Source organism: Mastigoproctus giganteus, chromosome 3 (assembly GCF_048544385.1).
Source record: "Mastigoproctus giganteus isolate SK-2022 chromosome 3, ASM4854438v1, whole genome shotgun sequence".
Classification (NCBI taxonomy): Eukaryota; Metazoa; Arthropoda; class Arachnida; order Uropygi; family Thelyphonidae; genus Mastigoproctus; species Mastigoproctus giganteus.
Window position 1 is genome coordinate 202,078,412 of NC_143577.1, and position 27,981 is coordinate 202,106,392.

General features: G+C 38.8%; 1 protein-coding gene across 2 annotated transcripts in view; it reads right to left on the reverse strand.

Annotated features, from left to right (window-relative positions):
• The window catches only part of mRpS5 (mitochondrial ribosomal protein S5), a 144,198-nt gene that overhangs the window by 102,668 nt on the left and 13,549 nt on the right, over positions 1–27,981 (reverse strand). For both annotated transcript variants that reach the window (XM_090369581.1, XM_090369580.1), the window contains exons 3-4: positions 23,255–23,380; positions 213–437 (exon numbers count right to left, since the gene is read on the reverse strand). In XM_090369581.1, the coding sequence (XP_090225707.1) occupies positions 213–437; positions 23,255–23,380 (351 nt within the window). The remainder of the gene's footprint in view (positions 1–212; positions 438–23,254; positions 23,381–27,981) is intronic.

The window sequence follows — 27,981 nt, forward strand, 5'->3', positions numbered from 1 at the left end:
GGATTTCAGAATGTTATTTCTGAACATTTCAATTGCACACTGAATAGGCTCTCTCAAATACAGATGGCAGCAAATCTGTTAAACTGCTTATTAACATAAAGAGATATATAATAAAATGTTTATCAAACTCTTAACCTTATATGATAAAATAATATCTTAAATTGACACACACACACACACACACACACCCTTAATTTGTACTTATCACTAACCTTCTCCTATAGGATCAGGAGGTCCTATGCTACGACCAGGATAACTAGTACCACACCATCCCCTTTCTAAAGGCGTCAACCTAGTTCGTCTGATGCTCATTTCATTTCTCAGTGCAACAAGCTTCTTTTCTCGTTCATCATCTGGAGGTAGCTCTACTCTCTGCACAATTTCTTTTCCCCTGATGATAGGGCTATTTAGTCCAGGCCATACCATATTAATTTCGCCTACAGAGTTCAAAACATGTAAAATACATTACAAAACATAGTAAGAACAAAATGTTGCAGGATTAATAAGCTCTTTTCTTTTAGGCAAATGCCTTTAAATATATATGTATTAGATCATTTGATCTGATATATAAGTATACATATAATAAATAAATACTCATTTTACTGCCAATAATACAGACAAACCCACTGTGAGCTTATATGTTGAAGAAGAAGAAAGAAAAACACAACTGATAGGACAATATTTTTGTTGTTCTTTAACTTGTAGAGTTGTTCTTCAAAAATATATCAATCATGTATGTCAGAAATGGTCTAATGGTGTCCTACTGCTATGGTTTAATTCATCAAGTACAGTGGATTCCGGTTATTTGGGCCACCGGTTAATCGGGGCAGCCATTTATTTGGGGCAAATCAAGAAAATAGTCAGGGTTTACTTTGTTTATTTGGGACAATATGCCGTTTAAACGGGGCAGGAGACCACAGCACTGGAGATTACCCTACGATTGTCTCCAACTGTACCACATGGTTTGGTCAGATTTCTGGAGGTCACAACCATAAAAAAATAAAAACAATTAGCAGTCACCTGTTTATTGTGCTTTTCTGTTAGTGCAATATATCATAAACAGATAGTAAACTCGATCTTATTGAATGTGCGATAATACCGACAGCTGGAATTCTGTGGGTTATTATGGTGAAATGTGTTTACACTTCCATGAAATCTTCAATCATATAAAAAAATTAATTTTCAGAATCTTCTCTTCATTCCTATTTTTAAAGCTTCGTAACTTGTTACTCCGTTCTCACTTGCACATATCGTGTTACTTGCAATTTGTGTGTGCTGTGTTTTGTTACTGATTGCTTATCTTTTTACTGTTTTAAATTTTAATCCCCGAAATGTCAACTAGTTAGTATGTACATATTACAGCATATTAATTATTCCGATTATCACGTATATTCTTCAGATTTTCACGTATAATTTAATTTTTTAATTGATATGGTAATAAAGGGTAAATTTGTGCTTAATATATCTTTACTTTTATAGCCTGTGGATAATATTCCTCCTATTTTCACTAATCAGAATCGCTGTTTAATAGAATTAAAATTCAATTCACAAATATGATCACGACTGATGCTTACTACACATCGTATCGTGAACAGTATTTTACTATGGTGAGTCCATTGTAACGTGATATCGTAACTATAATTCTACCAAGCCTTTTTGCAATATTTCATTTGTCTGTTATATTGGAACAGTGGCATAGAAATGCCTTGGCATTGGGGCAGGTGCCAAGGGTGCTAACAGGAGAAGGGCGCCACTGACAGGCCACATCAGTACAGTGCCAAGCTATTTCGACACCCGAGGCAAGCTGACGAAATGGCATCCTCTTGATGATGTCAAATAAAGATGACAACACAGGGAGGGTGAAATTTAATTGTCACATGGAGATTCAAGCTTGCATGCATCCTTACATCTGAATACATACTGCATAGTATCATAGCTCTATTTGCTATGAATGTAACTCTGAAGGGTTCAATCAGGCGATCGCTTTATCAGCGCATGATCGAATGCACAGTAGTTCACATTTCACGCATTGGGTACAAACTGAATAAGTTAAGTTATAGTGTTTTTGTGATTGCTATATAAACAGGTAATCGCGAATATTGTGATTTATAATTTAAATAAAACAAAGGCCAAATTAATTTTAGACATACCACCAAAGAAAAAAATTACATCAGTACTGCATAAAGAGGAAATTAGGAAAAAACATTCCGCTATTTTACAAAACTAGCTTACAATAAGCCACTCCAAACCTGAAAGTGACAAAGAAAACAAACATGATTCAAATGAAGATGAAAACAAATGATGCCACTGAAATGGAAGTCCAAGAAAAAGCTCAAACAGTTGAAGTTATTTTAAAAGAATTAGAAAGTGTGGACAATAACCAACAACAGTTGGCAGAAGAAAATGATGGCAGCAATAATATTAACATGTAAGTCTGAATTTTAATGATCCGACCACATGAAACTTTAATACCCACAAAAACAGATCTCTTATGGTGCAACACGGTCCCCAATATATAGTCTATACATATATGTATCCTGTTACTAATGGCCGATGTTTCAATAATTCGTGGAAATACGAAAATGAAGGTATTGAAAAAAAAAAAAAAAAAAAAAAAAAGAGAGGAAATGGTTATTTTATTGCAAAAACAAAGATGCAATATATTGTTTTCCATGCCTCTTATTTGTATCTGGCACAAATAATGTTCCATTTTGCAGCTCATTATATATTTAAAATAATATTGTAATGTATATTGTTCTGTGCTGAAAATAATTTTTTTTTTTTTTTTTTTTAGGAGCATTAGCAACTAAGGCCATATAGCTCCGGGATATGCGGTGATTATTACCTGACCCTTCCGCATCCTCCATATTTGGTGGTGACGGGCTCGAACCCCGGTCTAATTAAGAAGCGTGTGCTACGCACTGCTGCTCCTTCCCACCTGGCTACGAAGGCGCCTAAAAATAATTTGTCATTTCATGGACATGCTAGTAATATCGATACCGAAGAAAAAAAAATTGTGGAGTATTTTTAAACTTGATAAAATTTATCAGCCAATTTGACTTTGGTATGAAAAATGCTCTGGAATCGCATATTAAACACCACACTAATTATTTATCTCCACAAATTCAGCATGAAATTATTAATTTGTTAGCAACAAAAGTACGAAGTGAAATAACTTAAAATAACTAAATGCAACAAGGCATAATATGTTAAGAGTAAGAGTTTTATATAATATTGGTGTAGATACACTATAGACAATGCTTAAGAAAAAACTACGATAGTAGTGTGGGAGGTATCATTTGCTCTATATCTCATGTTGTGCTCAATGTTAGGCCAATAGCTTTGAAACGGTGCTGTTTCACTTCCACGAAACAACAGATGACTGCTTATTTTGGGATAAAGGAAAACCACTCTCTTCTAAATTTCTAACAGGGTGCTTACAATAGAAGGTTGAGCAGAGCCTAATGTCCAAATGTTTAATACACCTTGGTCTGCCCACTGGCTATGGATACACAGAAAGTAGTTGACCAGCTCAACTTCTCGGTATGTGGGACATGTAGACGGATAGGTTTTACGGGTCCCACTGAGTTGTAGATGGTAATCTTTCTTTTAATTTGAGCATAACAGCACTACTGCTTGCTTGAAGGCCATGGGTGCGAACGACGTGTACCCAGTTAAGTCTCATAATGCAGCTGTCATACGGAAAATTTTCGTTTCCATAAAACGAAGAAATAAAAAAATTTAGTAAAGAATAAAATTCTATTTAGCGAATTCTAAAAAAATTCGGTAAAAAGAAAACATTTATTTCTAAATAGAAAAAAAGAAAACATTTATCTCTAAATAGAAAAATTCGCTATAAAGAAGTTTGTTCAACAGAGGTCTGATTGTACTTATTATTTATTATGATTTTACCAATTATCGAAAAAATGCGCGTAGTCACGAATTTGCCAAGGGCGCCGAAAACCTAGCTACGCCTCTGTATTGGAGCATTTCAGTTTATTTTATTTAAGGTCTTCAACCATCAAATAATGAGAAAAACATGGCTTCTTTGAGATGGTTACTGATATATACAAATCACATCTAGTCAAAATATATGTGTAAGTTTGAATATACACATTACTATGTAAACGTGAATCATTATTAAACTTTAAACAAAAGTACATTTTTGCTTGAAACAGCATAGAAAGCCACAGTGAAATATACCTTATATATATGTTGGTGTCATTGACATATCTCATATACAATTAGATAGAACAATGTTGTGATGGAACAAAAAAGTAAAATATCTTTAAACATGGAAACATATAAGACAAGACAGTTGTGCCATAGAAAAAGTAACTAAGCATGGAAAGGGGAGTACAAGGATCTTTAATTTTCCGAGAACTGCAGCTCAGTTGTTTCGGCAGGCTGTTAGGCTGACCTGTAAAAACAATCCACATACTTCTTTACTCATTTTATAATATATATATATATACAGGGTGTCTCAAAAATATTGGTACAAGCATTTAGGGGAGGTAGGTAACATCTAAAGGAATGTGAATCACATAGGAACCCATAACTAGAAACGTCACGGGAAAGTAGTAGCAGAGGCACAAGAAGCAGAAATGACAAGACAGTAATTAGTGGCAAACATTTATTTGACATAATATTAACAATGGAGTACGAGATGGATACATTTCATTATGTTACAACAGATGCTCGAATGTTCCACCATGAGATGCGATGCATGCGTGACACCGATGCAGCATGGATTGGGGGACATGGTCGAACACACCTGGAGTTTCTTTGACAGTAGCAGCAGCGCAGACGAGTCTCGCCACGAGATCCATTTCTGTCTCTACAGGCGATTCATACATGATAGATTTGAAGGCCCCACAGAAAGAAATCAAGGCTCGATAAATCAAGTGAGCGTGGGGGGGCCAGGCAACAGGTCCACCACGGCCAATCCATCGACACCCAAAACGCCTGTTCAAATGGTCACAAACACACCTTCCATAATTGGCAAGCGCCCCATCATGTTTAAACCAAATGTTGCTTCTCACATTTGCTGGAACAGTGTCAAGTAAACCTGGCAGAACTTGTTCAAGAAAGATCCGATATTTAGCGGAGTTCATGCGGGATGGTAACAGGTATGGGCCGACTAAACAGTCACTGCCCAAACATTTATTGCGAAGTGATGTTGTGCCTCATGGGGGGGGCACCGTGTGGGTTGTCGTGAGCCCACACATGAGCATTGTGCTAATTGAATAAGCCTGCCCGAGTGAAATAAGCCTCATCCGTGAACAAAACATAGGCTGGAAAATTCAAGTCTTGAACACTTTCTTGGAGAAACCACTGCGCAAAAGCCATACGTGCAGGATGATCTTGGTGGAGCAGTAACTGAACCCTTTGGAGATGAAAGGGGTGTAAGGAATCGTTGTGCCAGACACGCTGTACACTGCAACGAGACACTCCTAAGGCAGAGGCACGTCTGGATGGCATTCAACATACTTTTTTCAATGGCGGGAGTTGGCGTCGAACGTGGTCTGCCCACACTACTCCTGTTACCTCTAAATGACCCATAATCGCACAAATTTTGATGCATACGCGCAAACAAAAGGTGGTCCGGTACATGTTTGTCTGGGAAGCGTTCTCCATAAATTCATTGAGCAGCTCGTCCATTGCCCTCTGCTAATCCATACATACTAGGTGCATGTCTGCCAGCTCACAGTTCATATATCGATGCATGCTCTTCATACGGCGACTACTGCTTGTATGAGTAAACCAGAAATTCTCTCTCTCGCGAACTGATGAACAGCACTGTCTACCGACTTACGGTGATGTTTCTGGTTATGGGTTCCTATACGATTTACATTCCTTTAGATGTTACCTACCTCCCATAAACGTTTGTACCAATATTTTTAAGACACCCTGTAGAGGTAACAGGAGTGGTGTGGGCAGACCACATTCGACGCAAACTCCCACCATTAAAGAAAGTGTGTTGAATGCCATCCAGAACAATCCTACTACCAACACACGTGCCGTTTCCTCTGCCTTAGGAGTGTCTCGTTGCAGTGTACAGCGTGTCTGGCACAGCGATTCCTTACACCCCTTTCATCTCCAAAGGGTTCAGTTACTGCTTCCCCAAGATCATCCTGCACGTGTGGCTTTTGCGCAGTGGTTTCTCCAAGAAAGTGTTCAAGACTTTTCTAGCCTATGTTTTGGTCACGGATGAGGCTTATTTCACTCGGGATGGCTAATTCAATCAGCACAACATCGCTTCACAATAAATGTGTCGGCAGGTATGGTGACCACTTAGTCGGCCCATACCTGTTACCATCCCGCATGAACTCTGCTAAATATCGGATCTTTCTTGAACAAGTTCTACCAGGGTTACTTGACGATGTTCTAGGAAATGTGAGACGCAACATTTGGTTTAAACATGAGAGGGGTGCCTGCCCATTATGGAAGGTGTGTTCGTGACCATTTGAACAGGCGTTTTGGGCGTCGATGGATTGGCCGTAGTGGACCCGTTGCCTGGCCCCCACGCTCACCTGATTTATCGAGCCTTAATTTCTTTTGGTGGGGGGGCCCTCAAATCTATTGTGTATGAATCGCCTGTAGAAATGGATCTCGTGACGAGACCCACCTGCACTGCTGCTACTGTCAAAGAAACTCCAGGTGTGTTCGACAGTGTCCCCCAATCCATGCTGCGTCGGTGTCATGCATGCATCGCGTTTCATGGTGGAACCTTCGAGCATCTGTTGTAGCATCATGAAATGCATCCATCTCGTACTCCATTGTTAATATTATGTCAAATAAATGTTTGCCACTAATTACTCTCTTGTGTCATTTCTGCTTCTTGTGCCTCTGCTACTACTTTCCTGTGACTTTTCCGGTTATGGGTTCCTATACGATTCACATTCCTTTAGATGTTACCTACCTCCCCTAAACATTTGTACCAATATTTTTGAGACACCCTCTATACAGTATACAATTTTATTCTTTATATAGAGGTACTCAGTAAACATCAATTATAGATCACCACAAAATTAAAAAGGTACTGCACACCTTTTTATAATGAAATAAACATATAAATTAAAAAAAAAAAAAAAAAAGTTTAAGTAACTTAAACCCAAATTACATGGCATCCCTGGAATGTTGTTGCAGCATCCCAGTTTAAAACCACTGTGTTAACTTGTCATTTCAGTTTGTACACGTAAATGGAATAAAATGTATGTTTGGTTGTCATTTGCATGATTTCTCATACTTCCATTAATTACGCATTTTACCCTGTGGGAAGATATTTATGGCAATTAAGTATAACAGGTGGAGTCTTTTTATTGGATTTCATTCACAGATATATATATCCCATCTATCAAATTTATTTCAAACATTTCTGCAACCCACAATGCAGTGCAAAACACATTATTTACAAAATTATTCACAAGAGATGCAGTTTTTTTTTTGTCCGCCACTATGTCTAAAATGCAGAAAATTGTAAAATTTCACCTCAGTCCCCAAGGGTGTCTTGATTTTAAAGTGTATTATATATATATATATATAATGATCAAATTAATCCAAAAATTAAATAGAGAAATAAAAATTATATATTAAAATAAGAAAAATAATAGGAAAATTTGCCAAATTTGCTACTGGCATATTTTATTCTGTTTTAATTTAGCTTATATATATATATATATATATATATATATATATATAAAATTATTTTTAAAGTTATGTGTAGAATGTAGTAGATATAAATCTATAATATAACTAATGCTAATAATGAAAATACCGTGTATCCTGGGAGCGATATATGTTGATTAAAGGGGAAAGAACGGAAAAGAAAAATGTAACGTTATAAACAAAGTGCGAATTTTGAAAAAATGTAAATTTTGAAAAGAACGAACAAGGTAGAAATAGCATTGCAGTATCTTTCATAATTTCTGTGTCTTCTTCAGAGGTCATCCACCCAAATTATGAAAAAGAACAGCAATACTCTTACTTCTGTTTCTGACATGTTCTGTATGTCAAAAAACACGTGTACGAAGACACGTGGTAAAAACTAAAATAATTTAGAATATAAATACAAGTTAAGCAAAAATATTATGCCAAAAGAAAGGTCATCCATGTTCTGCATGTTATACTTTTGGCATAATATTTTTGCTTAACTTGTATTTTATTTATTTATTCAAAATTTATATTCTAAATTATTTTAGTTTTTACCACGTGTCTTCGTACACGTGTTTTTTGACATACAGAACATGTCAGAAACAGAAGTAAGAGTATGGCTGTTCTTTTTCATAATTTGGGTGGATGACCTCTGAAGAAGACACAGAAATTATGAAAGATACTGCAATGCTATTTCTACCTTGGTCGTTCTTTTCAAAAATCTGCTATTTCTACCTTGGTTGTTCTTTTCAAAATTTACATTTTTTCAAAATTCGCACTTTGTTTATAACGTTACATTTTTCTTTTCCGTTCTTCCCCCTTTAATCAACATATATCGCTCCCAGGATACACTGTATTTTCATTATTAGCATTAGTTATATTATAGATTTATACCTACTACATTCTACACATAACTTTAAAAATAATTTTATATATACATTATGGTTGTAGGGTACCTTTGCTCTTGCAGTGTCCCTGATCCATAATTCATATCGATAATTCATTTTATCGCTATTCAAATTCAAATCCATTTTCTCTACTTAATTTTAATTTTATTATTCATAATTATATTTATATATATATATATATACACATGTATATATAATTTGTATTATGAAATGTAATTTTTATAATTATATTATTGTAATAACTATCATATAACATATATATTTTTTAATATTTTATATATATATATATATATATATATATATATATACAGAGAGAGAATATATATATACATACAGAGAGAAAATCGGATTAACAGGCAAAAAATTTAGTAGGGGTGCCGCAATACAAAATAAATTACTTAGGGGTGCCGTTATTAAAAAAGGTTGAAAACAACTGAGTTAACATAATAGCATTATGTACTATAAATCTGCAAAATAAGTCCTCAATATTTTGTTGTTCCTCCTCGAGCTTCAATTTATAGCCTTGCAACGATCTGGCATAGAATTAATCAATTTCTGGATATATGGTTGCTTGCCCAATTTTGTGGTACCACACCCTTACAATGCTCTCCTGCAGCTGAACCTTACTTGTTGGCTTCTTCTGAGCAATTTTAGACGACATTATGTACCAGCAATTTTCAATAGGGTTCAAATCTCGACTGTTGCCAGGCCAGTTCAACACTGTAATGCCAGCATTTCTGAGGTATGACCGCACCTTAAGGGAGAAAAAAAAGGAAAACATTGGTACAAGTATGTTTTAAGTCTTGTGAGACAAGGAGACAAACTCATCATTAAATAGCATAAAACTTACCAATTCTGCTGTGTGGCAAGTCCTGTTGAAAAATGCAATTTTGGACTTCTGTGTGGTGATCCCTAATAATGGGTGTCAGGCACTCCTCCAAGATAGCAGTGGTTCTGTATTCACTGTTCTGTTAATAAACAGAATTCACACCACCCCTTTACTTGTTATGCAGCCCCAGACCATCTGACTGGTGGGGAACTTTACAGTCAGTGTTATTATGCAGTCAGGATGGTATGCCTCCGATTTTCGTCTTCTGACATATCACATTCCAGCCATGCAGGTTGAATTTCAATTCATCAGAAAAGATGGTGTCCCATTGCTCTTTTGTTCATGAAACGTGTTTTAGCCTAAACAAGTCACTTCTTTCTCATTTGTTGGGTCAACAAAGGCTTCTTCTTGGGCGGATAGACATGCAGACCACATTCCGAAAGCACCGTCTTTGGATAGTTCATACACTTGTTTCAACACCAGAGGCCATCTGAAAGTCCAGTTTTAGATCAGGAGCACTAGCATGGCAACTACAAAAACATAGCCGTTTCAAATATTGATTTCGGGAAGTCATAGTCACTCTCTTACGGCCTGACCCAGGTCTTCTCTTCACATCACCGGTTTTGTGCTTTAATTTCAGCACCCAGGATACTGTTGACTGGTGGCAGCCTATTTTATCAGTGATAGCATGCATAGAAAGCCCTTCCTGGGACAGAGCAATAGCTACACTTTTTTTCTCTTGGTGTTAACTGAACATATGGAGCCATGCTTACACCTCTGCAAAACAGGATACTAATAAGCGTGTATACCTTTTCAACGCCGTATTTATAGAAATGGCTGAAGCAATACCTTTGCTTTGCGACAAACAAAATGACTGTAATCAAACAATATCTTATACATTTCACTACAAATGTTACTTTTTTTTAAGGTGATGTAGTTTTTTGTCTGCCACTGTATAATGTAATGAGTGGGAAATTTGGAGAAGCAGGTTTCAGTAAATATGCTACAACTGAACTTGCTTACATCTATAAATTCATAATGACTAAAAGATAGTATCAATGGTTAAAAGTTTAATTTGTTAAATGTGAACAAATGCAATAAACATTTACCACAAGTCATGGCAAATGTTGTCATGTAGTATAATGTCAATTTTATGCAACATTGATATTAATGTCAATAATGTCAGAGAGAATATCAATGGACATGCTTCCAACAAAAAATACTTTTGCACTGGAGAATAAGAAAAAAATTAACTATTCTTAAGCAATAATTATAGAGATTATGTCCAATCTTTATCAATCAACATGACATTTTGATTTCCTTAATTCAATCAATTTCTCACATATAATAACAAAGATCACCATTTTTTGGTTTTTGCTACCATTATAACTACAGAAGGAAGAAAAACAAAAGGTTGGCTCGTGGTCAGCTGCCAAGCATTATCTTCGACATCATCCGTATAGAGTGGAAAGTCAAGTGAATGATTGGCACATGCAATCCACAATTTCCACATGCTAGTAAGTCATTGTTTATGTAAGAGACTAACCACAAGTTAAATGAAGCATACATTCTCTCTCTCTATGCTCTTAGCTGTTCTAAAATGATGTCAAACTGGTCATCAGCTCATACACATGCTTCATAACCACCTGCATAACTGTAATTTGCAAGGGCAGTTTGCGAGTTACAAGGTTTACTTATCCTCAGAGAAATTATAGGATATTTGTAGGACTATCTTATACTTTCAACTTTCTGTAGTCAGCAGGATTTAAATTGCACAGATAATGCAATGGTCTTAATTCACATAGCAGAACAGGGTTGCATTTGTAACATGTTAGCATTTAAGCTATCAACTTGGACGGCGACCAATGGAAGCTTGTTCCAGCATTCAACCACTCACTGGCTAAAGGCAAATTTCCGCATATCTATTCCACAACCGTTTTTCTTAAATTTGAATTTATGCCCCCTTAGGTTGGTAATCTGAGCAAGAGGAAGAATCCCACTGGCACTGAACTTGCTCAAACCATTCAAGGCCTTATACACCTCAATCAGATCATCTCGCAGTTGCCCAAGAATTCAGATGCTGCAATCTGCAGAACTTAAGCCGTTCTTGGTAAGAGCAACCCTTTGTTATCCCTAACCAATCTCATTGCCTTTCTCTGTACTCATTCCAGCAGCTCTACATCATTTCTAAAATGAGGCCCCCAGACCTGTATGCAGCACTCAAGGTATGGCCTGATCATTGCCTTATACAAGGGGATAATCAAATACTTATCCTTGTTGGAAAAATTCCTGTATATCATTGAAAAGACTCCATGAGCTGTCCTGACAGCCTGTCTGCACTGCTCACAGGACTTCATATCTGACTGCACAATTACCTCCAGGTCTTTTTCATTCTCAACTACCCTGAGTGCAGAACCACACAGTACATACATTTCTCTGTGGTTAATGCTACCCATATGCAGTACTGCATATGTCAATGTTAAAATTCAGTTGCCACTTCTCACCTGATCTGCCCAACTTTTCTAAATCCTGTTGGTAGCATACTGTCATTACTGTCGTTAACAACCCTGCTAACCTTTGCGTCACCTGCAAACTTCAACATTAAGCCCGATATACATTCATCAATATCATTGATAAATATATAAAACGAAAATGGGTTCAACACCAAACCTTTAGCATTAGCATTAGTAGAAGCATTTGATGCAAGAAAGCAAGCTTATGCAGCATCAGCCAAAAAAAAAAAAAAAAAACCCCACTTCCTCTTCACCCCTCTGTTCGTTCAAAATACCTGTCCAGCTGAGCTTTAAACTTATTTAGGCTATCAACCTCCACTACAAGGGATGGAAGTCTGTTCCACCAACCAACCACCCGCTGGCTAAAGGCAAATTTCCGCACGTCTATCCTACATCTGTCTTTCCTCAATCTGAATTTATGCCCTCTCAGGTGATTATTCTGAGCAAGAGGCAGAATCCCATCAGCATTGAGCATGCTCAAACCATTCAAGGCTTTATACACCTCTATCAGATCACCTTGCCGGTGCCTAGTCTCCAGACACTGTAATTTGCAAAACTTAAGCCTTTCTTCGTAAGAGCAACCCTTTGTTCCGTTCACTTAAGGTTCCATTCACTCTGTCCTTAAGGTTGTCACAGACATTGTCTCAGATATGCCAGACACGCTGTACTTGCTACCTGAAAGTCTAAAACGCTGATGGAACTGATATTCGGGTGACACTCAAGTCAAGGACCCAATTTCGGCGAAGTCCGGACGGTCTGTGACAGCCAAATCCTCTGCTTGCACCTTCATGATGATGGGACTGTTAGTAATCCTGGGTATAACCTCCATGCACAAGTATGGTGGGTGACCACCCAGGTGTGAACCAACATAAGCAGGGGTCGAGGTGTGGTGCCGGAGGAATGCCGCCTCTCTATGTTACCAGGCAGTACTAGGTGGTAGATGACTCTCATCAACCGGTGCAATACCACCACTTTGCTTATTGGAAGCTTGAAGTGGTAGAACCTGTGTTTAGTCTCTAGAGCTAAGTTCCGGTCAACCCTTCCTTATCTCTTCCATCCATTCAATGCCTCCTATGGTCTTCCCTCAAAAGGATGTCAGAAGGATCTTGACGAATCTTGATGCTAAGAAAGCTCCAAATCCCAATGGTATTTCTCCACTTGTTCTCAAAACCTGTGCTCCTGAACTTACTCCTATTCTTTGCCACCTTTTTTCACTTTCTTATTCCAAAGGTGTTTTTCCTTCTGCTTGGAAATTTGCTCATATCCAGCCAGTTGCTAAAAAGGGTGACAAATCTCTCCCATCCAATTATCGTTACATTGCAATTACTTCTACTCTTTCTAAAGAGTAGAAGTAATTGCAATTTCTCCATTACTTTGTAAAGTAATGGAGAAATCAATTAACCGCCAACTCTTAAACTACGTAGAAACCTTCCATCCGATCAACGATCGCCAGTATGGATTCCATCAGTGTCGATCCACTGGTGATATTCTGGCTTATGTTACCCATTTATGGACTAATTCAATGGAAAGTTTCGGTGAAACACAAGTAGTTGCTCTTGACATCTCGAAGGCTTTCGATCGTGTTTGGCATAGAGGTCTTGTAAACAAGCTTCTAACTATGGTTTTCCAACTGTGTTTTGTAATTGGTTATCCAGTTTTCCCTCTGATCGCTCACTGAGGGTGACGGTAGATGGCTCTCTGTCTTCTAACTTCTCCGCTAATGCCGGTGTCCCCCAAGGTTCAGTTCTTTCCCCCACTCTTTTCCTCTTGTATATTAACGACCTTCTTCCATTGACTGGAAATCCTATCCACAGCTTTGATGATGATAGCTAATTGCATTCCACTTTCCATTTTGAGAAACCTTGTCCTGCTCAATCAGCTTCAACTTCTCGAAAATCTGCTACCAATTCCTTAAATGCTGATCTTCAGGTAATTCTCCAGTGGGGCAAAGACAACTTAGTTGATTTCAACCCTTCTAAAGCTCAGTCTTGTCTTATATCTCGCAAAAAGGATTCTTCTGCTGCTATGCTTATTTTTAGTGACTCTCCGATTTCTAGGCAAAATGATATCTCTTTTGGTTTGTTTGTTATTTGGTTTTTAGGAGCATTAGCAATCAAGACCACATATTGCTCCAGGATATGCGGTGGTCATTCCCTGACCTTCCGACATCCTCCATATTGGTGGTGACGGGCTTGAACCCCGGTCTAATCAAGAAGCCTGTGCTACGCACTGCTGCTCCTTTCCACCTGGCTACGAAGGCGCCTATCTCTTTTCGGGTTTACCCTGACTTCTAATCTCTCTTGGCACAAGCACATTACAAATATTGCTTCTTCTGCATCTAAAAAACTAAGTTTTCTCTTTCGCTCTTGGCCTTACTTTTGTTCCAAACAGCTGCTTACTCTGTATAAATCGAAAATCCGCCCTGCAATGGAATATTGTTCCCACAACTGGGGTGGTGCCCCCAAAACCTCTCTCTCAGGCTGCTCGATTCCATTCAGAAGAGGGCAGTTAGGTTAATTAATGATTCATCACTAACAGAGTCTCTCCACTCCCTGTCTCATAGACATACTGTTTCTGCTGCATGCCTCTTCTACAGATACTTCCATGGGCACTATTCTTCTGAATTGGCTTCTATAATTCCCACTCTCTCTTTCAAAACAGTCCGAACATGTGCCGCCACTAGGCAACATCCATTTACTGTCCAACTTCAAACTCACAGAACCAACTTTTCATCTTCCTCATTTATTCATTCAACAGCCATTTTCTGGAACAACCTTCCTTCACATGTATTTCCTGAAAATTACAGTCTACAGAAGTTCAAGTCCAATGTCAACAAATATCTTCTTTCGTCTTCTCAACTCCAACCCAAGCACGGTACTAAGTACTATAGGTTCTAATACCTTTCCTGTTTGAGGTTTACATAAAAAAAAAAAAAAAAATCCTGTTGCCCTTCTCTGTACTCATTCCAGCAACTCTACATCCTTCTTTAAATGAGGCCTCCAGACCTGTATACAGTACTCAAGGTGTGGCCTGACCATTGCCTTATACAAGGGAATATTCACCTCCTTATCCCTGCTAGAAAAATTCCTGTATATCATTGATAAGACACCATGAGCTACTCTTGCACCTGTCTGCATTGCTCAGAGAACTTCATATCTGCCTGCACAATTACCCCCAGGTCCTTTTCATTCTCTACTACTGTCATTGTAGTACCACAGAGTTGATACGTTCCTCTGGGGTTGCTGTTTCCCATATGTAGTACTTTACATTTGTGAATGTTAAACTTCATTTGCCACCTCTCAGCCCATCTGCTCAACCTTTCCAGATCCTGTTGCAGCGCAGCAGCATAGCATCAGTAGTGTCCTTAACAACCCTGCCAACCTTTGTATCGTCTGCAAACTTGGGCATTAAGCCCGATATACCATCATCAATATCATTTATAAATAGAGAAAACAAAAATGGACCCAACACTGAACCCCGAGGGACTCCACTAATAACATTAGTCCATGATGAGCAGTGTCCATTGATTACACTCTCTGTCTTCTCCCCCTCAACCACCCCTTTATCCATAGCAGCAATTTGCCTCCAAATGCCACACTGCTCCAATTTGTGCAGCAGTCTTCCATGTGAAACAGTATCAAAAGCCTTTCTAAGATCCAAGTATATAATATCAAAGTTATTCCCTGCATCCAGTTCTTTTGTGACTGCATCATAGTATCCAATCAAATTGGTCAGGCAAGGCTTCCCCCTTAACAAAACCATGCTGTGTCCAAACTATAACTGAAGTCTTGTCTAGATGATCCTGCAATGCTTCTTTAACCAGTGCCTCCATTAATTTTCCTGGAACAGAAGTTAAACTCACAGGTCTATAATTGCTTGTGTCAGCCTTTGATCCTCCTTTGTGAATTGGGGTCACATTTGTAAATCTCCAATCTATGGGTACCTTTCTTGAGTCCAAGGAAACTCTCATAATTATGGCTAAGGGTTTGCTTACTTCCTTTGCAGCCTCCTTTAATATAATTGGATAGATCCCATCCACAACAGGTGCCTTTTTTGTGTTTATCTACAACAATTTCTCCTCCACTTTCTCTCAGTTATTACAAGATTATCTAGCTTACTGCCAGAGTTGAATACACCTCTAGCATTCCCCTCCCCGAATAACTCCTCATGTGTGAATGTAGATGCAAAATATTCGTTTAGTTTGTTAGCTACCTGAGCAGGATCATCAACAGTTGAACCATCGATATCAAGTGGACCAATCTGATTCATCCCCTTCCTTCTAGAGTTTACATAAGTAAAGAACTCTTTGCTGTTTTTCTTTGCATCCTTTGCTTGCCTAACCTTTGTGACTTGGTTACAGACCAGCTTATATCTATCCTAGGCTTTCATGTCACCCATTAATTTATATGTATCCCATGCATTTCTTCTCTGCCACATGTCGTAATAGTTCATCTGACATCCATTTAGGCCTAAACCTTGAACAATATTTCTTAGTTGGTATATAAAGCCAAGTAAGTAGCTTCCAGGATTAATTCTTTGAATGCTTCCGATTTTGAATTTGCTGTTGGTAACATCATCAGTTGGCCCAACCGTATAGAATTTAAATACTGTCTCAGACCTCAGTAGTCGCCTTTATGAAAGCAAAAACCCTTCCCTTTACCTTTGATGGTAGTTACCTCTTTGAGTAAATCCGACTTCAGAACTCTGTGATCACTGCCACCTAGTGGTTCCTATATCTGCAGATTCTCAATGCATGAAGAATCACTACTGATAATCAGATCAAGAGTATTACTCCCTCTAGTTGCCTCCCGAACATGCTGATGTAGAAAATAATCATCCAATAAATCCACAAAAGCCTTGCTAGTGTGTGAGTGACCAACCCACAAATTCCAGTCAATATCTGGGAAATTAAAATCCCCCATTATAAGACTCTCTGATTTACTGGCCCACTCTATTTCCCTGTACAGTTTTTTTATTATACTCATCAGAGTCATCAGGCCTATAACACACTCCTACTCTCAATTTTGATTTCCCAGTGCTTATGTCAAACCAAACTGTCTCGACACTGACTGTCCAGCAATGCTGACTGGCTGTACTTCCTTGGATTTTATGTGTTTCTTACCTACTAGCATAACCCCTCCTGCTTTCCTATCCTGGCTATCCTTCTGTACATATTGTTCTCCCCAAATTCCAGTTCTGCATTTCTTATATCTGTGTGACACCATGTCTCTGATATCCCAACAATATTAGACCTTTGATGTTTTGTCCAACACCTCAAATTCATCAAATTTATTTACCAAACTCCTAGCATTGATGTACACGCAAGTATACATGCACCTGTTCTTTTTCTTAGCTACCCTAACACAACCCGTGTGTTTACTTGTACTGCAATGACTCCCAGCAGTCTCTGAAATATCCTGCATCTTGTTTTCCAGGCTGCTGCTCATTCCAATAGAAGCAGTGCAAGAATCACTTTCACCTCTGCAAGCAGCTACTGTTAATCTATTAGTCCGTGTATCCACGAATCTAGCAGTTTTCCGACCCACCTAACACTGGCTCGATAGCATCAGCAAATATTCTTGCACCCTTTCTATTTAAGTGTATCCCATCCCCGTAGAAGCAGTCTCTCCTGTTAACAAGTACAGTCCAGGCTGAAAAAAATTCTACCCCTTGAGCCTTGCACAATCCCTCCGGGGCCGAATTGATCGACAAGGCTCTCATCATATACTCCCTCCTATCGTGTCTGGGCAGAATTGCAGACACTTTCAAATTCAACCCTAATTCACGGCTTTTTTTCAACAGTGACCTGTACTTGCTAAGTAATTCTGCCAGTCTCCTACTCTTAATATCATTAGTGTCAAGATGTACAACTATATCACCTTTTGTGCACTAATAAGATGATATCTGCACAACGTCATCAACCTTTGCCCCTGGCAGACATACCCTGGTTCTGCTGCACCTATCCTTTTTACACAGTATGTTCCCCATTTCCCTGACAATAGAGTCACTGACAACTACTACTTCCTGTGGGACCAGCGCATTCTGCCTTGGGGTTTGCCACTGTGTTGCATGATGTTCAAGTGCAAGCTCTGGCATTGATGTGGACAGCTGAGAGCTTGATGAGTCCCTCAATTTAGATCCTTCGAGGGGATCCACCCTGTCCTTCAAGCTCTCATATAGGCCTATAATGGTGCACACACAAAGATATTCTCCTTGGCAATATCATGTCCCGTACCTAATTGCTCCACAAACATCAAGCAAGCAGTGTATTTTAAAAGGCCGTGATTCAGAGGGCAACTGCCTCCCTCAGTTCTCCCCTAAGCCACAGCACTCCCATTAGCTTGAGCCTTTTGCTTTGCTGCTCTGGTCTGAGTAATGATTTAGATTTAATTTCAATAAAATTTAATATTAGCACAAAATTATAACCCTAAACTTATATCCCAATGCAGTTATAACACTATACATATAATATGTTTTTTTTTTTTTTTTTTCAGGATTGAGTATTATCTCCGAGTTTCGTTATATAACTTTCGTATCAAGTTATGTATTAATTAATAATGTTATGTTTGTAAAATCTAAGTCATTATTTAGTTAAAAAAGTACAGTTTAATTGATAATGAAGTTTAACAAGATTAATAAATTTTACTGATTAATCAGTTATACTATATACTATACTAAGCTAACACTATCTAGTAAGTGATATAACGTTATATTGTATAACAATGGCGGCAAGCTACGAATGGTAAATCTATGGACACTAAGTATTAATTAACTTCCAAAATCTTGATATCTAAATTCAGAATAAATCAAGGATCTTGACTAGGTCTATAAGCTACTTATAGAAAATAATTTAATATAACAATTAAGTCAATAAAGGGGCTAAATATAGCTAAAAACTTTGCATTTGGCGGAGCTGCAAAACTTGTAAAACACATGGATTGGATACCCTTACCGATACTAACTAATGACTTACAAAATCTCTATTGAAGTTAAAAATTTAAACTAAGTATCATGGTTGCTAGTGAAAATGCCTCACTGGGCCAGAACACTTTACCATGTAGGGGACTTGGACTCCAATTCTGACCCATACACAATCTCAAGGGAAATTTAACCATCTACCCTTAATCCATCCATGGTACTAGCCTACTACTAACTTCTTTCAATAAAAACTATAGTGCAAGTTGCAAACTGAAGATGAGCATTACCTAGCTAGCATCCATTAATGATTTGTACTTTTGGTCTCTGGATCAATGTGTATTTCCTAAAAAATGAAACTTACAAAAGTGAAAGTGACAAATGGGCCTGGAGTACTGGGGTCCATAGTTTAACAGATATTTATTTAAAGTATACCCAGTAAAATAAAATAAAATAAAATATTTCCAGAAGCTTTCGGAACTCGTGTCCCTTTCTCAACTGACAGAATTTTTGAATACATTACAAGCAAAGTGTGGCACGTTACTCATTCGTCATTGTTGTAGCACGGACGTGTGCTGCCTTGCGCCAGTGATCATCCATCAATAAAACGGTTGTCTCCAGGATTGGATGTATACGCATGCCTTTCTGGCGATTTAATGCCTTAGGGTTGTTCATTATGTTTAGTGACTCTAGCCATAGGCGGTGGCGAAAGTGTCGCGCGTGGTCCACTATCTCAAAGTCGCGCTTGGGGTCAAGATCGTGGTTGGTAGCCCAAAAATGTTCTGCAAGCGCGGACTGGTCAGTTTCGGCAAGCCGGATTGCTCTGTCGTGTTCCGTGAGGCGATCCTGGAGACGTCTCGATGTCTCACCTACGTAGCAACTGTTACAGGCCCTACAGGTGATACGGTACACTACATTGCTGCGTAAGACAGGTGTGACAGGGGTCTTCACACTGGAGACAAGTGAACGCAGGTTCCTACCTGGTAATTGTACACATTTTATGTTGTAACTTCTCAGGATCTTCGAGATACGTCCTGACACTCCTGGATAGTACGGAATGTAGGCGGATGATATGCCGACTTGCTTCGGAGGTCTTGGGTTGGAAGTAAGTTCTTGTGCCTGTAACAAGCATCTGTTTAGTACATGGGATGGATAACCGCATCTGGTTAAGTCCGCCTTCACACGGGAGATCTCGTTACGTCTAATTGTGTCGGTGCTGGAATGGCTCCAGGCCCTGGAGAACAGGGTGCGGGCAGTGCTATTGAGATGGCTTGGAGCGTGGCCGGACCCGTAGTTGGTGAATTGACCGCACCACATGGGTTTGCGGTATACTGAGGTCTCTAGATGTGGGCCTACGCGATGCACTAGCACGTCCAGAAACGGGAGCGAACCGTCCACCTCTGATTCTACGGTAAACTTGATGAAATTGGATAGAGAGTTGAGGTATTCTAGTAGTACCGTTTCAGAACCACGTGGTATTATGGTAAAAATATCGTCGACATATCTACACCACGTTGTAATAGGTGTAGGTGGGTTCTGGTGTATCTGCTTCTCCAGATCTTCCATGGCGATGTTAGCTACTACGGAACTGACAGGGGCACCCATAGCAGTGCCATGTACTTGTTTGTAGAGTGAGTCTTCAAAGGTGAAGATGCTGCTAGAGAGGCATAGGTTGAGGGCGGTACAGATGTCATCAGTGGATAGTGACGTCCTGGATTGGAGGCTTAAGTCGCTCTCAAGGAGCCTTCTGGCGCAGTGCACGGCCTGTTGGACGGGAATCGAGGTGAATAAAGAAACCACGTCAAATGATGCCATGACAGAGTTATCAGGGATTGAAATGTCCTTAATGGTGTTAATGAATTCACTGCTGTTTTTAACGGTGTGAGATGTATTACCTATAAGAGGCGAGAGGAGGCTCGCGATGTGTTTGGACAGTTCATACGTTGGGGCACTGCAGCAAGACACTATAGGTCTGAGAGGAATACCCGGTTTATGGATCTTTGGTAATCCGTAGAATTGTGGTAGTTGGCAGCCAGTAGCACGCAGAAGATGGTGAGTCGCGGTCGGGATCTTCTTATCTTTAAGCCATGCGTGGACAAGTTTATTAACATTTGCTTCCAGACGTTTCAAGACTTTAACGGGAGGATCAGGTAGAGGTTCATATATGAACCTCTACCTGATCCTCCCGTTAAAGTCTTGAAACGTCTGGAAGCAAATGTTAATAAACTTGTCCACGCATGGCTTAAAGATAAGAAGATCCCGACCGCGACTCACCATCTTCTGCGTGCTACTGGCTGCCAACTACCACAATTCTACGGATTACCAAAGATCCATAAACCGGGTATTCCTCTCAGACCTATAGTGTCTTGCTGCAGTGCCCCAACGTATGAACTGTCCAAACACATCGCGAGCCTCCTCTCGCCTCTTATAGGTAATACATCTCACACCGTTAAAAACAGCAGTGAATTCATTAACACCATTAAGGACATTTCAATCCCTGATAACTCTGTCATGGCATCATTTGACGTGGTTTCTTTATTCACCTCGATTCCCGTCCAACAGGCCGTGCACTGCGCCAGAAGGCTCCTTGAGAGCGACTTAAGCCTCCAATCCAGGACGTCACTATCCACTGATGACATCTGTACCGCCCTCAACCTATGCCTCTCTAGCAGCATCTTCACCTTTGAAGACTCACTCTACAAACAAGTACATGGCACTGCTATGGGTGCCCCTGTCAGTTCCGTAGTAGCTAACATCGCCATGGAAGATCTGGAGAAGCAGATACACCAGAACCCACCTACACCTATTACAACGTGGTGTAGATATGTCGACGATATTTTTACCATAATACCACGTGGTTCTGAAACGGTACTACTAGAATACCTCAACTCTCTATCCAATTTCATCAAGTTTACCGTAGAATCAGAGGTGGACGGTTCGCTCCCGTTTCTGGACGTGCTAGTGCATCGCGTAGGCCCACATCTAGAGACCTCAGTATACCGCAAACCCATGTGGTGCGGTCAATTCACCAACTACGGGTCCGGCCACGCTCCAAGCCATCTCAATAGCACTGCCCGCACCCTGTTCTCCAGGGCCTGGAGCCATTCCAGCACCGACACAATTAGACGTAACGAGATCTCCCGTGTGAAGGCGGACTTAACCAGATGCGGTTATCCATCCCATGTACTAAACAGATGCTTGTTACAGGCACAAGAACTTACTTCCAACCCAAGACCTCCGAAGCAAGTCGGCATATCATCCGCCTACATTCCGTACTATCCAGGAGTGTCAGGACGTATCTCGAAGATCCTGAGAAGTTACAACATAAAATGTGTACAATTACCAGGTAGGAACCTGCGTTCACTTGTCTCCAGTGTGAAGACCCCTGTCACACCTGTCTTACGCAGCAATGTAGTGTACCGTATCACCTGTAGGGCCTGTAACAGTTGCTACGTAGGTGAGACATCGAGACGTCTCCAGGATCGCCTCACGGAACACGACAGAGCAATCCGGCTTGCCGAAACTGACCAGTCCGCGCTTGCAGAACATTTTTGGGCTACCAACCACGATCTTGACCCCAAGCGCGACTTTGAGATAGTGGACCACGCGCGACACTTTCGCCACCGCCTATGGCTAGAGTCACTAAACATAATGAACAACCCTAAGGCATTAAATCGCCAGAAAGGCATGCGTATACATCCAATCCTGGAGACAACCGTTTTATTGATGGATGATCACTGGCGCAAGGCAGCACACGTCCGTGCTACAACAATGACGAATGAGTAACGTGCCACACTTTGCTTGTAATGTATTCAAAAATTCTGTCAGTTGAGAAAGGGACACGAGTTCCGAAAGCTTCTGGAAATATTTTATTTTATTTTATTTTACTGGGTATACTTTAAATAAATATCTGTTAAAAGTGAAAGTGTGAACAAGGTTCTCTTATATCTCAATCTTTAACCTGTCGGTGGCACTCTTTTAACAGGATCTCCCAAAAAAAAAGAAAAAAAAAAGAAAAAAAAAAAAGAAGTAGAACGTGCATTAAAAACAAAGGTGGATAGCACACTCCATCAAAATTATAAAATATCAAGAATGGTATTGTGATCATTAAATTCACCATTTACAGCACAGCATATTAATAAAAGTTTGCATTTTCTGTCTTGCTTTCCCACAAGTCAAATTCTCCCAAAGAATTCACAGAATCATCATACTCAGTGAATTGTCGTAACTACTAATCATCTTTCACAAACTGTCACATACACCGAACTGTCATGCACCAAATTGTCATACAATGTCTTGCAATGAATTGATGTGATCCTGTTGTTTACTCCAACCTGTCTAATTTCAAATTCTCCTGCTTAAGACCTTACATTTTTTTTCTGTCACTGGTTGCATGATGGACACAGTTGACAATATATAGATTAAATGTTACTTACCAACTCCTAAAATTTGTCCTCTGTTTAGGTTCTTTGAAAGCCTTTTTCTTACTCCTCTACCTCGTCCCTTTTTCCAACCAGCATTACTAACGCTAGTCACACCTTTCCACAGTTGATCTGCAGTTACTGTTAAGAAACAAAAAGTGAATTTCACATAGAGCATGTGTTTTATGTCAAAACTTTTATTTACTATTAGAAATGGCCAATTAAAATAATCTACTTTAATCCTTGTGTATACAGAATGGTTAAAAAATATTTCCACTATTGTAAACAGAAAAATCAAACTTCAATACCAATTTTTCAGCATATATTTTGTTTTTCCTGTGGAGGTTTTAGATTCAATTCCAATGTTTTTCAAAATTATTAGAGGTTCTGATTAACAGGTGTCAGTCTATCTTGGTGCACTGGCACACAGACTTGAAGTCATTTGTATTTATATTTGTAATTTAAATCAACACTTGCATTTGTTTGTATTTTTATTTTGAAGGCTGTTGATGGTAATAACATATACTGAAAAATGAAAAGTTTCTTTGAGCCACTCTGTATATTTTCATACCAAAAAACTTGATTTAAAATAAAATAAATAAAAACTTCATTCATAAGGATCTGTGTTTTTTTATATAAAGTGAATCATTAAATAACAGTCACCTTTATTTAAAAAAAAAATCGAAGTTATTTACATTCAAGAGCAATATAGTATGGTGATATAAAGCACAGCTAAATCTTTTATTAAACAAATTAGCATTAGCATTACTAGAGGCATACAATTCAAGAAAGCAAGCTTATGCAACATCAGCCAAACCCCCCCCCTCCCATTTCACTCCTCCATTCGTTCCAAATGCCTGTCCAGCTCAGCCTTAAATTTATTTAGGCTATCAACTTACACAACAAAAGATGGAAGTCTGTTCCACTAATCAACTACCTGCTGGCTAAAGGCAAATGTCTGCACATCTGTTCTACAACTGTCTTTCCTCAATTTGAATCTGTGTTCCCTCAGGTTCTTAATCTAAGCAAGAGGAAGAATCCCATCAGCATTCAGCTTGCTGAAGCCATTCAAGGCCTTATACACCTCAATCAGATCACCTCGCAGGTGCCTATTCTCCAGGAGCTGCAATTTGCAGAATCTTTCTTGGTAAGAGCACCCCTTTGTTTCCTTCACCAATCTTGTTGCCCTTCTTTGTACTCATTCTAGCGACTCTACATCCTTCCTAAAATGAGGCCTCCAGACCTGTACACAGTACTCTAGGTGTGGCCTGACCACACCTACAGTACTGTGAATATAAAATATTTGGAATGTAAAATATTTTTTTTTTTTTTTTTTTTTATGTGAACCCCAAACACGAGACGTATAAGAACCTATAGTACTTAGTACCATGCTTGGGTTGGAGGTTGAGAAGACAAAAGAAGATATTTGTTAACATTGGACTTGAACTTCTGTAGATTGTAATTTTCAGGAAATACATATGAAGGAAGGTTGTTCCAGAAAACGGCAGTTGAATGAATAAATGAGGAAGATGAAAAGTTGGTTCTGTGGGTTTGAAGTTGGACAGTAAATGGATTTGGCTTGTGGGGGGGGGCACGTGTTCGGACTGTTTTGAAAGATAGAGCGGGAATTATAGAAGCCAATTCAGAAGAACAGTGCCCATGAAAGTATCTGTAGAAGAGGCATGCAGCAGAAACAGTACGTCTGTGAGAAAGCGAGTGGAGAGACTCTGTTAGAGATGAATCATTAATTAACCTAACTGCCCTCTTCTGAATGGAATCAAGCAGCCTGAGAGCGGTTTTGGGTGCACCACCCCAGATGTGGGAACAATATTCCATGGCTGGGCGGATTTGCGATTTATACAGAGTGAGCAGCTGTTTGGAAGAAAAGTAACAGTGAGAGCGAAAGAGAAAACCAAGTTTTTTAGATGCAAAGGAAGCAATATTGGTAACGTGCTTGTGCCAAGAGAGATTAGAAGTCAGGGTAATCCACAAAAGAGATATATCATTTTGCCAAGAAATCGGAGTGTCACTAAAGATAAACATAGGAGCAGAAGAATCCTTTTTGCGAAATATAAGACAAGACTGAGTTTTAGAAGGGTTGAAATCAACTAAGTTTTCTTTGCCCCACTGGAGAATTACCTGAAGATCAGCATTTAAGGAATTGGTAGCAGATTTTCGAGAAGTTGAAGCTGATTGAGCAGGACAAGGTTTCTCAAAATGGAAAGTGGAATGCAATTAGCTATCATCGGCAAAACTATGTATAGGATTTCCAGTCAATGAAAGAAGGTCATTAATATACAAATGGAAAAGAGTGGGGGAAAGAACTGAACCTTGGGGGACACCGGCATTAGCGGAGAAGTTAGAAGACAGAGAGCCATCTACCGTCACCCTCAGTGAGCGATCAGAGAGAAAACTGGATAACCAATTACTAAAAACAGTTGGCAAACCATAAGATGGAAGCTTGTTTAGAAGACCTTTATGCCAAACACGATCAAAAGCCTTTCAGATGTCAAGAGCAACTACTTGCGTTTCACCGAACCTTTCCATTGAATTAGTCCATAAATGGGTAACATAAGCCAGAATATCACCAGTGGATCGACATTGACAGAATCCATACTGGCGATCGTTGATCAGATGGAAGGTTTCTAGATAGTTTAAGAGTTGGCAGTTAATTGATTTCTCCATTACTTTAGAAAGAGTAGAAGTAATTGTAATGAGACGATAATTGGATGGGAGGGATCTGTCACCCTTTTTAGGAACTGGCTGGATATGAGCAAATTTCCAAGTAGAAGGAAAAACACCTTTGGAATAAGAAAGTGAAAAAAGGCGGCAAAGAATAGGAGTAAGTTCAGGAGCACAGGTTTTGAGAACAAGTGGAGAAATACCATTGGGATTTGGAGCTTTCTTAGCATCAAGATTCGTCAAAATCCTTCTGACATCCTTTTGACAGAAGACCGCAGGAGGCATTGAATGGAGCGTGTTGGGAATGGTGGGAGGTGTTTTACCAAGATCATTAATACATAAGCTGGAAGAAAAATAGGAAGCTAGCAGGTCAGCTTTATCCTTGGCTGAAGTGACAACAGAACCATCTGGTTTGGACAGAGGTGGGAGCAGAGATGGGCAAAAGTTGCGGCCAATAGCTTTGGCAAGAGACCAGAATGCTCGGCTACAATTAGGGCAAGTAGAAAGTTTTCTACTCTTAGCCTGTTCAAACTCTAGTTTGGACTGATTAATAACTGCTTTACAATTGTTGCGAGCTTTGGTGTAGGCAGAAAACGAAACTGAAGAATTAGAAACAAGCCAATTACGATATGCAACACTCTTCTCTTGAACAACCTTAGCACATTTATTAGAAAACCAAGGTTTAGATAAAGGAAGAGATTTTAAAGTGGAGTGTGGAATAAAGGATTCCATTCCTGCAAGAATAATTTTACTGACACGATCAGAGCAAACATTGACATCAGAAGTTTTGAAACAGTAATTCGACCAAGGAAAAGAAGAAAATAAATCTCGCAGTTCATCCCATTTTGCATTCTTGTAATGCCAAACAACACGAGGTTGGGAATAGCCATGAGATAATGGCTCCATTAGAGAAGAGACAATCACCAAGTTGTGATCTGAAGTGCCTAAAGGACCTCTCACTTCGACCATGTACTTAGAAGGGTTGTTTGTGAGAAAACGATCAAGCATGTTGGCTGTATGATTAGGATTGTCCGGTATTCTTGTAGGTAAATGAACAATCTGTGCAAGGTCATTAGTAATTGCAAAAGCCTCAGCATCCTGACCAGCTGGGTCAGTATGACTAGAAAACGGAAGCCAGCTGGAGTTGTGAACATTAAAATCACCAAGGAAAATTACCTCACTGTTAGGAAAGTTGGACTGGAGATAGTCAAGTTGCAAAGAGAGGAAGTCAAAGAGCTCCAAGTGATTAGTGGAGTTGGGAGAACGGTAGAGACAACAGATGGATTTCACACAATGAGGTAGAGAGATTTTAAGCCAGAGAAGATCAAAGAGAGGAGATTCCAAATTGCCAAGTCTCTTACAGGGAATATCAGAACGGACATATGCACTGTGAATATTTGTACTGTGAATTTAAAATACTATATTCAATAGTACTACAGGATTAGGAAATAGCAATACCATACTCTTGTACAGAGGCCAAAGATTTATAAACAAAAAAAAAAAAAAAAAATCACATTTCACTGATTTTTTCTCTTTCTTTCTTTCTTTTTTTTTTTTCTTGATGCAACTAATTTGCAAAGGAAGTAAAGTACTTGATATAATTTTGAGTAAAAATATAAAAAGTTTTAAAAAAATTATTTATGAAACTACAAACTTATTTAGAACAATATTTCAATTCACTGCTTAAATATATGCTTCAATACTTTAAATTATAAAAAACGAACAATGGATATTATTCTGATTAATACACCAAACAATAATCTGTAATAGAAACTGGTGTTTAGCTGTTTTTAATTTAATCTGGATTCCAAAAAAACATCACTAATCAAACAATCAAAATATTCAACTAGGCAAGGCATTTAATATATATTTCTAATTCATAGATTAACAACCACTATACTCCATACAAATTTTCTATCTTAACATTAAACTCAATTGCTAAAATTCATCATGCAATTTAATATGAATTATCATGAAATATCTTTTCTTGTCTTTTTATTTTGCAGATTATAAAATAATAGTATTATATATAAAGTTGTAAATATATAATAAACACTGAT